The 14,543-nt window shown below is 34.9% G+C and overlaps 1 protein-coding gene across 2 annotated transcripts in view; it reads right to left on the bottom strand.

The window, feature by feature from the left end:
• The window catches only part of LOC142353414 (uncharacterized), a 140,939-nt gene that overhangs the window by 25,523 nt on the left and 100,873 nt on the right, over positions 1 to 14,543 (bottom strand). The window contains exons 1-4 of one of the 2 annotated variants that reach the window (XM_075405645.1): positions 9,171 to 9,243; positions 8,813 to 9,106; positions 8,147 to 8,209; positions 7,609 to 8,069 (exon numbers count right to left, since the gene is read on the bottom strand). The exons of the other annotated variant lie outside the window; for it this stretch is intronic. Of the exons in view, the coding sequence (XP_075261760.1) occupies positions 7,609 to 8,069; positions 8,147 to 8,209; positions 8,813 to 9,106; positions 9,171 to 9,239 (887 nt within the window). The 5' untranslated portion in view covers positions 9,240 to 9,243. Of the gene's footprint in view, positions 1 to 7,608; positions 8,070 to 8,146; positions 8,210 to 8,812; positions 9,107 to 9,170; positions 9,244 to 14,543 lie in introns of those variants that run through there. 2 annotated transcript variants of the gene reach the window in all.

Here is a 14,543-nt window from a genome sequence, read left to right as displayed (position 1 = left end):
AGTCCTGACGTACAATTCAAAGAATTTTCATTGACTAAACAAAAGCCTAGACCAAGAACGCGATATGAGTTTATTGGGAAACCCATTTCTAAAAAAAAATCAGATCAGAAAATAAAAAACAGAAAATCAATGTAAAAATGCCACATGAAAACAAAAAACCTTTAGCGAGAAATAGAAACTTGGTTCAAACAAAAAAGGGTCTAGAATGAACTATGAATGGATTGGGAAACTATTTAGAAGAAAATCCGATCCAAAAAATCGAAAGTAAAATAAAATCAAAGTGAAATTGCCGCATGTGAACAAGAAACCTCTACCGAGAAAGCGAATTTTTGTTCAAACAGCGTATTTTCACTCTACTATAAAATAAGAGGGAACAAACTTCACGCCGCAAAACACTCGCTTTTTGGCCCCACTTCCTGTTTCGGCGTGACTACTCCAATTTGACTTCAAAACTCTTGAAAATTTGAGAGCTGATCTTAAAACATAGCCGGAAGAATTCCGGAAACAACTCGGAGGAGATAATTGCCCATATTCACGACAAAACAACTAGAACAACTATTGTGAAGCCTAAACCTCCGGAAATGCCATAAAAATAAAGGAAGAATAGAAACGGCCATAGAAACAAATTAAACAAAAAAAACTAGAAAAAATTAATTTTTTTAATAGTACAAGGAAACATTAGGCCGAAAAAAGTTCCTTTTCAATTAGAGCATTGAAAAGCTGGCAAAACAATGGGCAATTCATAATAGGCTAAGAAACTTCTCTAAGATTAAAAAAAACTGCAAAAAAAAAGAAAATTGTTTAAAATTTCTCGATTTTTCTGTCATTTTTCATTGGAAAAAACGTTTTATGCCAACAAAACTTTTATCAATTGCTATTTGAAAATTCCTTAAGTAACAAGCTTCTAATAAAACCCCACTTAAAGCAGTATAACAAAAAAAACAGGCAAAAATCACTAAATTTCGTCTAAAAATCAGCAAAACTGATCCAAAGCCTCCAAATTATCATTAAACACAAATCAACAACTTGAAACCTTCAATTCCTACGAGAACAAGCCTAAAACTAATACAATATTCTAATCAAACCTCATAATAATTGCTATGAACTTCGTTCAAGAGCAATTAACGATCAAAATTTGCAAAAAAAAAACTGCTTTTAAAAACCGCATGTGAACAAAAAAATTTCGCTCGCTTAGAGAAAAACTTATCACACATCATTTTCTCGCTCTCTCAAAAACAGCGGCATGAACAAAAACCACTCTCTTTTCGATCCACTCTTCACTTTTGTTCAGCATCAAAATCACTCAATTTTTTCACGCGTTTCATTACCCGCTTCAAAAATTATTCCAATAAAATTGATTAAAAAAGGATTTCTCCAATACTCCTCTTCGAGTCGTAAAAAGACAGCGCCCAAATACAATTCAAATTCTTTGAATTGTAAAAAACCACGATGTCCATTAAAAGCCGTTATCGCTTCGCGGCTATTAATAATAACTTTTACGTCTTTATAATCTGGTAAACATTATCAGTGCAAATATAAGAAAAATTGTGATCACATATTGTAATGAACATAACTGGCAGATTGCCAGAAAATACCCGAAATAGCTTCATAGACCTGCAGTCGCAAAAAATAGTAGAAAAGACAGTCCAAAAAAATTCGTCTTTTCAATGCAGGCTGATATGTTAAATTTTGATTAAAAATCTGTACAAGTTTTCTGCCTCTATTAGCTGCTCTCAAAAAACCTTCATTTAGAAAGACACACACCCATTTGACTTTATTTCTTTGAATTAAACTAAATAAAAGTCAATTTCAAAGTGAAGTCATTTTTGTGAGTGAGGTAAGTCAAGTGTGACCAAAACTTTAATCACGCAAAAAAACAAAAAAGTCGCTCCACTAAGAGCGAAAAATGACGTCACGCACGCACTTCAGTTGAAATTGCATGAACGATTGAACAAAAGGCAGACAGATTTCAAGTGGTTGTGACGTCATATGGTCGTAACAAAAATCGCGACGACGAAATAAAAAACATAGCAGGACAAGTCCTGAAATACAATTCAAAGAATTGAATGAAAAACTCAGACGTACTCTACTTGACCAGCAGATCAGTTGAACAATGCCAGCCAGAACATAAACAAAATCATCTCAAAAAATTGAGAAACTAAAAGGATCAAAACTAAACAAAAATATACTCATTGCTAAAGCTCTTGAAGCTTTTAAACCTAAGGCAGAATTTTTTCCCGTTAAAAATACCTATTTCAAAAATACGTTCCAAAAAAATTTTTGTTTCTGAAATCGGTCCAGTATTATATCTGCAAGACCTGAAAAATATTCATTGGCCCTTGATGATCGATTAACTCGAAAATGAAAAAAAATTAAAAGAAATCAATTGCAAATTATAAGGAAATGTTGCTGAAAATCGTGATAAAAATTACTTCAAAATCATTTCTGTGTCTCTAGAGGCTATCCAATAACCCAATTCCAAGCTCTGAAAAACTCATTGGCTCATAGATCGATCTGCAATAATTTTTAGAAAAAATTCCAAACTTCAAAAAATAAATTCGTTCTATTAAACTGTTGAAAGCCATTCAATTGCCCCCTAGCAACTATTTAATAACAAACTCTTCTACCCTGGATGAGGTTACCTGGCTACTGAGTCATAAAAACAATAAATAAAAGCAAACGTTTTGAAAAAACTTGAAAGAAAATTAAATTTTATCAAAAAACTTCTAAAAGTCGAAAGGTTAAATAGTTGAAAACAAGTCCAATGAAACTGAAAACCATCCAGTAACTTTTTATCAGAACGTGGAATATATTTTCTTTCACTTGAGAATGGACGAATATCAAAAAATGACAAATATTATAGGAAGCCTTAAAAAATGCAGATGTTATCAAAAAATGCTAAAATTCGAGACATTAAAATGTTAAAAACCATTCCATTGTTACTAGAAACTATGCACTGCCCTATTAACAAACCATTAAAGGAGATTGCCTGGTCCCGGAAGCTGGAAAACAGAAAAAATGACAAATGTTTATAAATCTGAAAATGCGAATTTTTTTGTCAAAAAAAATCGCTAAAATTTGTGATATTCAAAAGTTGAAACCTATTCCATGGCAACTGAAAATTTTTCAGTAACTTAATAACAAACTTCTGATGAGGTTTTTCTGGCCCCTGGGGCGCAAACAACTTGAATATTGACAATAAATTTCGAAAAATATGAAAAAAATTGCAAGTTTTGTCAAAAAATGCTAAAATTCATGATGGCAAAAACATGAAAACATTTCCATTACCACTAAAAACTATGCATTAATCTAACATCAAACTTTTTATCAGACCCAAAAGGAGGTTTCTTTACACCTAGGGCTAAAAAACTCAAAAAATGACAAAAAATTTTTCAAAAACCTGAAAAAAAATTTGCAAAAAATAGTATCATTTTGCGTATTTGTTTTGTAGTACCAGAACATATAGCTCATAAATTGGTCATAACAAGCAACTTTGTCTGGCAAAAAAGACCTCCATCAACTTTTAAAAACTTCAACCTAAGACAAACACAAAACAAAATTGCACCATTTTGAGCCCAAAAACAATTAAAAATGACCTTTTAACCTCAAATTAAGGCCATCCCAGCAGCTGCACCACTAAGCACTTGAAGGACTAATAAAGCCCTCTTTGGGCCTCTAAAGAAAATTAATGCCTGCTGGGCTTTACCTGTTTATCCCGTTTCGAAAAGATCAAAGTCATTGAAAAATGTGTGCACACATCTTAAAAAAACAGCGCACCACCAATACAATTCAAATTCTTTGAATTGTAAAAAACCAATAGAAGGCCAATAATAGCCCCAGCTATCGCTGTGCGGCTATTTAAAACAGAGCTGGCAGATTGCCAGAAAAACGCCGCAATAGCTTTGTAGTCTCAAAAAAACAGTAAAAGAGACAGACTAAAAAATTTTGTCTTTTCATTGAAGGCTGATATGTTAAATTTTGATTAAAAATCTGTACAAGTTTTCTGCCTCTATTAGCTGCTCTCAAAAAACCTTCATTTAGAGTGACACACACCCATTTGACTTTATTTCTTTGAATTAAACTAAATAAAAGTCAATTTCAAAGTGAGGAAGTCATTTTTGTGAGTGAGGTAAGTCAAGTGTGACCAAAACTTTAATCACGCAAAGTAACAAAAAAGTCGCTCCACTAAGAGCGAAAAATGACGTCACGCACGCACTTCAGTTGAAATTGCATGAACGATTGAACAAAAGGCAGATTTCAAGTGGTTGTGACGTCATATGGTCGTAACAAAAATCGCGACGACGAAATAAAAAACATAGCAGGACAAGTCCTGAAATACAATTCAAAGAAATGAATGAAAAACTCAGACGTACTCTACTTGACCAGCAGATCAATTGAACAATGCCAATTAAAAAAAGAAATCAATTGCAAATTATAAGGAAATGTTGCTGAAAATCGTGATAAAAATTTCTTCAGAATCATTTCTGTGTCTCTAGAGAATATCCAATAACCCAATTCCAAGCTCTGAAAAACTCATTGGCTCATAGATCGATCGGCAAAAATTTTTAGAAAAAATACCAAACTTCAAAAAAAAAATTCGTTCTATTAAACTGTTGAAAGCCAATCAATTGCCCCCTAGCAACTATTTAATAACATACTCTTCAACCCTAGATGAGGTTACCTGGCTACTGAGTCATAAAAACAATAAATAAAAGCAAACGTTTTGAAAAAATTTGAAAGAAAATTAAATTTTATCAAAAAACTTCTAAAAGTCGAAAGGTTAAATAGTTGAAAACAAGTCCAATGAAACTAAAAACCATCCAGTAACTTTTTATCAGAACGTGGAATATATTTTCTTGCACTTGAGAATGGACGAAAATCAAAAACTGACAAAAATTACAGGAAGCCTTTAAAAAAATGCAATGTTATCAAAAAATGCTAAAATTCGAGACATTGAAATGTTAAAAACCATTCCATTGTTACTAGAAACTATGCACTGCCCTATTAACAAACCATTAAAGGAGATTGCCTGGTCCCGGAAGCTGGAGAACAGAAAAAATGACAAAGGTGAAAATCTGAAAATACGAATTTTTTTGTCAAAAAAATTGCTAAAATTTGTGATATTCAAAAGTTGGGCCAATTTACACCTAGGGCTAAAAAACTCGAAAAATGACAAAAATTTTTAAAAAACCTGAAAAAAAAATTGCAAAAAATAGTATCATTTTGCGTATTTGTTTTGTAGTACCAGAACATATAGCTCATAAATTGGTCATAACAATCAATTTTGTCTCGCAAAAAGACCTCTATCAACTTTTAAAAACTTCAACCTAAGACAAACACAAAACAAAATTGCACCATTTTGAGCCCAAAAACAATTAAAAATGACCTTTTAACCTCAAATTAAGGCCATCCCAGCAGCTGCACCACTATAAGCATTTGAAGGACTACTAAAGCCCTCTTTGAGCCTCTAAAGAAAATTAATGCCTGCTGGGCTTTACCTGTTTATCCCGTTTCGAAAAGATCAAAGTCATTGAAAAATGTGTGCACACATCTTAAAAAAACAGCGCACCACCAATACAATTCAAATTCTTTGAATTGTAAAAAACCAATAGAAGGCCAATAATAGCCCCAGCTATCGCTGTGCGGCTATTTAAAACAGAGCTGGCAGAATGCCAGAAAAAAGCCGCAATAGCTTTGTAGTCACAAAAAAACAGTGAAAGAGACAGACTAAAAAAATTTGCATTTTCATTGAAGGCCGATATGTTATATTTCGATTAAAAGTCTGGGTAAGTTTTTGCTGTCTCTATTAACTGCTCTCAAATAACCTTCATTTAGAGTGACACACACCCATTTGACCTTATCTCTTTGAATTAAAGTAAATAAAAGTCAACTTCAAAGTGAGGAAGTCATTTTTGAGTGAGGTAAGTCAAGTGTGACCAAAAATTTAATCACGCGAATGACCAAGCGAAAAACTCGCTTCACTAAGAGCGAACAATGACGTCACAAACGCACTTCGGTTGAAATTGCATGAACGAATGAAAAAAAAGCAGATTTGAAGTATTGTGACGTCATATGGTCGTAACAAACACCGCGACGAAATAAAAAACGTAGCAGGACAGGACCTGACGCACAATTCAAAGAATTTTCATTGACTAAACAAAAAACTAGACCTAGACCGGACTATGAATGGATTGGGAAAACCATTTAGAAAAAAAATCAATCCAAAAAATCGAAAAAACAGTAAAAAACATAGCTGGCAGATTGCCAGAAAATAGCCGCAATTGATTCGTAGATCGGCAGTCTAAAAAAAACAGTAAAAAAGACAGACCAAAAAAATTCGTCTTTTCATTGAAGGCTGATCTGTTATATTTTGATAAAAAATCTGTAAAGTTATTGCTGCCTCTATTAGCTGATCTCAAATGACCTTCATTTAGAGTGACACACACCCATTTGAACTTACCTCTTTGAATTAAAGTAAATAAAAGTCAATTTCAAATTGAGGAAGTCATTTTTGAGAGTGAGGTAAGTCAAGTGTGGCCAAAAATGTAATCACGCGCATGAACAAAAAAACTCGCTCCACTAAGAGCGAAAAATGACGTCACACATGCAATTCAGTTGAAATTGCATGAACGAATGTACAAAAAGTGGCTGTGACGTCATATGGTCGTAACAAAAATCATGACGACGAAAAAAAAACCAAGAGAAGGCCAATAATAGCCCCAGCTATCGCTGTGCGGCTATTAATCAAAGTGAAATTGCCGCATGTGAACAAAAAAACCACTAGCGAGAGAGCGAATTTTTGTTTAAACACCGTTTTCTCACTCTAAGGTAAAATTAGAGCGAAAACATTTCACGTCGCAAAACCACTCGCTTTTTCGCTCCATTTCCTGTTTCGGCGTGACCAAAATCACTACTCCAATTTTACTTCAAAAATCATTAAAATGTGTGAACAGATCTTAAAACATAGCCGGCAGATTGCCGGAATAGCTGCGAAAGAATAGATTTGCGTGCCATATAATAGAGATAGAAACAGATACAGATCTAAAGTGAAAAAAAAATCTGAAATTGAAAAAATTGAAAACTAGGTAAAAACATTCAGCGATAAATTAATAAAGCTTGCTAAATTTGATTCCGCAGAAGCCTCTTATTAGGGACCTTTACTGCACATATGAGTTCCTTTGACCTTAAACAAATTCAAATTAAACTTAAGTTTTAAAGTGCAAAAGTCATTTTTTTGAGTGAGGTAAGTCACGTATGATCAAAATCTAATCACACAAAAAACTTTTGCTAAAGCGAGTGAGAAATGACGTCATGCGCGCAAAAGCCGTGAGAGGAAGCCGTCATTCAGAAAATTTTACTTTTTCAGCTTTGTTGTGTGAACAAATGTAAAACGAAAAAAGAGCGTCAGACGACGAAACAAAAAAAACCAAGAGCACCGCAATATAGCTTCGCTCAGCTTACAGCTTCGCAGCTATAAAAAAAGACAGCGCCCCAATACAATTCAAATTCTTTGAATTGTAAAAAAACTAAGAGAAGGCCAATAATAGCCCCAGCTATCGTTCATAGGCGGTTCTCATTTATTTAATCGCAACAAGAATTGATTGTTACCTTCTTTTTGGGGCAGAGTTGAATGCATAGCTAGCTTGTTGGTGCAGTGCCAGATTGCTATTAGGGGACATCCTAGAGGGACTAGTGAAGCCACCCAGACCACCGGACGTCGAGTTGTTCGAAGCCATGTGTTGATTGTACAATGACCTATTCACAGAAGAAGACCCGGATGGTGGGAGACCCGAAGCGGCAGCAGCCGATGACGAAAGCAGGGATGCCGCTGCACTTTGTTGACTCTGTTGTTGAGATGAGAATTGACTTGCGCCCCCTCCACCTCCTCCGCCCGGTATCACGCTTCCTGAGCTTGCGAATCCGCCTGTCCGACTACTCGGGGAGCCTTGCAGCTGTTGCGAGAGTTGGGGTAACGCAGAAAGCCTTCCCATTTGAGGCGGCATTGATCCGCCAAAAGTTCCGGTTGCACTTGAAGAGTTTATTGAGGGACTATCAGAACCAAACGCAGTCTAAATAAATACAGAAACATACTAGACATCTTGCAAGCATCTAGAAGTGAAATTGACCAATGGCGAGAAATTCTTACCGAGTTTATTGATCGATTGGTTTGGTTAAGAAAGTTCATGGGCCCGTTGGACGAAGTGAAAACCTGAAATTGAACAGACAATGTCATTAACTCCAATCCGATCATTAGATTATTTAGAGGCAACACCTCAACGCAATCATTGAGCTTTGACCTTGACATAACCATTACACCTCAAATGTATCATTAATGTTCTTTCAGTGAACTTATTTATTCTAGCATTTAATACAGACAATTGTTCAGGTGGAAGATAGAAATTAGAATTTGTAGGAACAGCGATGGCACTTCACCTGTGAAGGGACAAAATGTGTTAACATAGTAATTTCAGAATTTTTCAACCGTAATGTATCACTCTCTACCCTCCGATCCCAACCCTAAAGGATGCATTTACTTGATACAACCAAGGTCCTAAATTTTCGGGAAGGATTTCATATTTGATTTTTTTGGTAGTCACACAAGGACCAGTTATGATTTCATGCGAATCATAGCGTATTTCCTACGAGCCATTGAATGGAAGCAAAGAAATCATATGATCCTTGTTTAAATACTAGAAAACCATATACGTCTGGTTTTTGATACAAATTAAATAATAAACTTATGTCTTGGTATGATTACGATGCATTGTATTTTCTGCCGAACCGGGTTATTGATAATTATAAATGTGCTCACGTCTTTATCGGACAACCGTTGATACGAATGATTGGATTTTTCGGATGCGGAGAAGACTTCGTTCAAATGATCGCGGGGTGCCCCTGGTAACCGAGAGAACTGGTCTTTGTAAATTCCTCCCTTTGGCAGTGAAGGTCCGTTGTCTCGCAGAAATAAATCGCTTTTGTCGGTCGTTCCGTTAGTCCTCAAAGATGAATTAAACAAAACATCTTTGTCATTCGTCGATTGAAACAAGTTGCTAGTCGTTGAATTTGTGTAAAGGTCAGAATTTGCCGAAAAGAGATCGGAATTGAGCTAGAACGGAGAACATGTTGAATGAAAATTATAGCTTTGAAACATTTGAATAGAAATAGCTTACAGGTCCAGAATTTGCTTTCTTCGTTAAGTTTCCTGATGATCCGCCTGCGGTTAACAAATCGTAATTCATTACACATCTAAAAAACTTAGATTCTCAACATAAATATTATAAAATTGATTATCCGAAAAAACAATATCAATAGCGGTTTGATATCAATAGTCACAATACGGTCAGATGGACAAAAGGATTGAATAATAGTTAAATTCAATGACATGCATATGGAATAAAACTACTACAAACACTAGAAAACTGCGCTGAATAGTTTGATAGCAGGGTTTTTGCAACCCAGACACTAAAAAACATATTTCAAAGTATGTAAAGCAAACGTGACCTGTTATCTGAAAACAGGAAACTTTAAATACTCTCAATCTTAATATTTTATAGATTTAAAATAGCACACTTTGAGACACAATGCTCATGGCGTCAGCACTCAACTGTTTTCAATAACTTCTAGAAATCATTATATGAATATCCACTAAATCAATAACAAAAAAACTGGAAAAACAGCCAATTTTTTTAAATGCTTCCAAAAAATTATGCGAAATAAAAGCAGCGCTGGAGCTATGCTGTTTTCTTTTTGCAGAATTTGTATATATTGTCTTTAGTACACAAAATGTAAATGAACAAAAACCGCCTCCGTCGAAATTAACTAGAAAATCGGAAAAAAAGTAACGTCTCGTAAACTTTTGGAAACAGACCACTCAATAAATAAACTATCTATGAATTTTGATACCGACCAATTATAAAAACGGAGCATTTCAAATACAATTAGATTGTTATTTGGAGACTTAAAAAAATGGATTATACACGTCAAAAAGATGGATAAAAGAATTTAAAAAATCTACGAATATTTCGAAAGAGATCAGAAAAAGTTTCATTAGGCTTGCCAGTATATTGGCTTTTTAACAAATGAGCCAATTGAAGTAGAAAAGTCACCATTCAAATGAAAAGAACAGCAAAATTTATGCCAAAATGCTAATTGATTTTTTTAAGAAAAACCTAAAAATTTATTATTCTTAACATGCTGTTCTCCCTTACTCTAAAACTAATAAATGAACAGTATTTGATGGTTGCCCTCCATAGGCATCCTCCTGCATACGTAATTAGGTGAAAAAATAACCAAAATGGCAGAAAGCCCTCTATATCACGTGAAATTTTACAACTGCTGACGTTTACAACCAGTATAAAAGTGAAATTTTCATCAACATAATCTTTCTCACTTTCGCATTTAGGTCAAAAGGTTGTATGAACGAAACTACTTAATTTAAAAACCAAAAAGACCGATAGAAAATCAATACTCCTCTTCGAGTCGTAAAAAATCACGAACACCGCAATATAGCTCCACTCAGCTCAGAGCGTCACAACTACAATCACAGTATATCTTATCTCCACCTGTAAATATTATTTGCACTTTTATAAACTACCATATACTTTAAAAAAATCTACAAGTCGAATGAATAGAGGAAAAAAGGCCGTACACAAAATTGAATAAAGAGCAACGGGACTAAGAAACGCTACACAATAAACTTTCCTGCAAATACTAAACAAAGACCGCAAAAATATTTTTCTTTAGAGAAGTTTGTAGCTCAAAACTTGCAAAATACAAAGCTCCCATTGATTTTATCTTTTAACATTGATGAAAAAGAGCACTCAACAAAACTGCATCACTGAAAACATTCACATATAGGGTTCGTTTTCAGATAACCTCCAGAAAGACCACGTCCTGTCAGCTGAACAAATCATCTCCAAAGTTAGCTCAATAAAACTGCAAACAGAGGGAAAGTCTAGGGGAAAATTTCAAGAGGTCAGCTAATGGCCTATATTTTATACAGAACCTAAGAACATCCAGACTAATGTTGAACGACAGGCGGGGACTCGAAAGACTTTTAACCTGCTTTCAAACAGGTGAGGGCAACTGAAATGACCTCAAATGATGACAGGAGCTAATTATAGACCAGTAATAAAATTTTGAATTTTAAGTTCAGCTTAAAATTGCAAATGAAATAGTAATTTAGATCATGCAAAACTGAAGAAGTTAAGGCCACAGAATTCAAAACGTTCTCCCAAAACATTTGCATGAAGCATAAAATTAAACATGACTACAACAATAATTGCTTCAAACTTCGTTCGAGAGCAATTAAATAAAACAGCTCAAACCTTTTTTCAAAAAAAATCAAATGGAGTAACTACTAGTTAAAAAATGTCGAGAATTGGAAAAATTTACCCTCTTCGCAAAGAGTTTTAAACACGACGCATAGTTTCATACAATACTTGAACAATTTTTTTTCTATAATGAAAAAGTACCTCATAATAGTCATCGTGCAAACCCCACCGAGACAATGTTCCGAGCATCGACCTGGCACGGCTGTGCACTCAACCAACTCGCGTGGGCTTGCCTTAGGTGTGGCCAGGGCATAAACGTAGTACACTTCGAGACTTTTAAATCTCTGCACGCACTGCACAGCAGTTTAATGCACTCGGGCTTTGTCCGTTTATTCCATCTCTGAGGACAAAAAGTCAAATCGTCCAGACGAAAAGTTTAGATAGGTAGACGGATTCGACTCATATGGCATCAAAAATGACCTTTTCACCTTGAATATCACAAGCCGTTTCTAATTAGTCAACGTTCAAAAACGGAGGTAAATGTTCGAATAGAAACAAGTCAAAAGTTAAGTCCTGGACAAACTTGCTTCAGCCAAAAAAACCTCTAAAATACCAATACCCCTCTTCGAGTCGTAATCACAAACAATATATATTTGAACAAACATCAGTTTCGCACTCCTGCGCAGCGCGCCATTATCTGTCTCAGAGGCTTCCGTGCTATAAAACGTGTAACTGAAGCTGATAATACCTGTAGTGTTGTCGTGAGGGAGGGAAGGCTAGACACCTAAGTAGAATAGTATTCATTCAACGCTTTGACGCGGCTCCTATAGCCTAGCATATTGCTGTAAGTTTAAAATACAGTGCGCTCTTTGAATACGCTGCTGTGATGTTTCATAGTGGGGGCTCACTGTTCCGTGCATTGGGTGGATCACATCCCCTTTTTCAATTTGTTGTGGAAGTATAAAAGATAGCAGAAGTCATAAAAAATTCAAAGAAATTTCATTGACTAAACAAAAAACTAGACCAAGAACGGACTCTGAATGGATTGGAAAAACTATTTAGAAAAAACTCTGAGCAATAAAATTGAAAAACCAGCAAAAATCAAATTCAAATTGCCGCATAAGAACAAAAACGCATAAGCGAGAAAGCAAATTTGTTCAAACATCATTTTCTTAATCTAATTTAAAATTCAGTAAGAAAATTTTACGCCCCGAAACCACTCTCTTTTTGGCTGCACTTCCTGTTTTGGCGTGTCCAAAATCATCGCTTCAATTTGATTTCAAAAAATCATGAAAATGCATGCACAGAACATGACCCGAAGACTCGGGGAACGGCTCGAAGTAGTATTAAACTTACATACTCTAAACATCCACTAACTGATTGAAAAAAACTATTAACCTCATATCATTTAATTTGAAACATCAACAGTAAAAAAGAATTGAGGGACAGAATTCATCCTGTTAAATTTTCGAAATATTTTTTAAAATTACAAAGTCTTTTACAAACTTTTCCGAACAGACCTTAAGCAACTGTTCCTGTTTACTCGCTGAGCACCTACACGACAACCAAACGCACTGAACACATTTATAACATTAGCAACTAGTAAACATAACCGACTAAACGTCGGAAGAATTGCTCTTGAAAGACTAGTGGGAGCTCTAATCAATTGCAGCCTGCTTCAGTCGGGGGGGGGGGGGGGGCGAGCCTAAATGGGACTACGAAGTTCTATAGTGGGCTTCAAATAACCACATTAGAGGTTAACATATACCACTATTAAGATTTAAAGTAAAAAATGACACCAGTTTCGGCGCACTTTTCATTTGACTTTTAGTATTAAATTGCCGCCAATTGAATTCAGCTGCTTGAAATTATGATTGAGAGGGAATTTTAGATCACGCGAAATGCAAAAAGTCAAGGGCGCAAAAGTCACCCGAAAAGTCAAAATTGTCAAGCAAAAATTTTCCATAAAAAAAGACACACACGTTTACAATAATTGCTATGAACTACGTTCAAGAGCAATTAAAAACTCCAAAAAAACTGTAGAATTGATTAATTTTTTAATGAAAATAGGTTCTATCAAAACCTTCAATTTTTTGACTTGGTAACAATATACCAACAACTGCTTAAGTAAGCATCTGAGTAGGAAAAAATGGCAAAAACTGCTTAATTTTGTCCTATGTTTTTCTACTAATAACAAGTTTAAAATGATATTAACGAAACGCAACCTAGAAAATAATTTCAATCACCAAAAATTACTCCAGATGCGAAAAACATGAAATGAGTACAAAAACCGCTAAAAGGTGTCGAAAACAAAAATGGGCGAAATAAAAAAAATAGCTCAAAATTGGATATAAAACTCTTATATTTGATTTAGATTATCAAAAATGCACCCAAACGGACTGTTACTTGTGAATATTATTTAGGACCACTTCACTCGAAAAGTAAAAACTATAAAACTAAACGAGAAGCGGCACGTGATAAAAAAAATCTGCTCGCTTAACGAAAATTTTTCAAAATTTTCTCGCTCTCAGAAACGCTGCAGGAGCAGAAAATCGCTCTCTTCTTTCTGCTCTTCAATTCGTTCAGCAGTTTGACCAAAACATTTAGTTTTCACGTGCGGCATTGACCTTAACGTCCTGTTTTAAATACACTTCAACAAAATAACTGATCAACAAAAATGTTCCGCCAATCTTCGAGACAGCGACCCAATATAATGCAACTTCTTTGAATTGTAGAAAAAATTAACCGAAAACCAGTTTCAAATTAATTGCTATAAACTCTGTTTCAGAGCAATTAACAGTGCCTACGCAGTTCGAGATCCATCAATTCAGCAACTTCACCAGATCAAGCTTGGGTCTTCAAATAGCCCAAAACCGTGATCAGCATCTTCAAAGAACCCAAAACCGCAAGTGATCGGCATCTTAAATATTTAGTCGAATGTAAAAATGAACCTATACACCAGCCGTAAAAATTTACTGATGGAATGAATACTAACGTTATCGGCTCAAAATTTTAAGAATTGTAGAAAACGAAAATTTTCACAATTCCCTAGCTAATTCTAAAACTAGGATCTGTCAAAGGTAGAGCACAATAACAGTTGCTTTTCTTGGTTTACCAAAAGCTAGGAGTTGATCATTTCCTTTTCATGAGCTATAAGCCACTCTTTTACTGTGCTGGATTTCTTGCCGCAATAGCTTCCACATGACTTTTTGGCTGACGGCGCAGTGAAATATGACGCTGGAACAACGCGATGACATGGGATGAAAATTG

The sequence above is a fragment of the Convolutriloba macropyga genome, chromosome 14 (genome assembly GCF_964194025.1).
Source record: "Convolutriloba macropyga chromosome 14, txConMacr16.3, whole genome shotgun sequence".
Taxonomy (NCBI): Eukaryota; Metazoa; Xenacoelomorpha; order Acoela; family Convolutidae; genus Convolutriloba; species Convolutriloba macropyga.
Note: the sequence above shows the minus strand (reverse complement) of the source record. Positions and strands in the feature narration are given on the sequence as shown.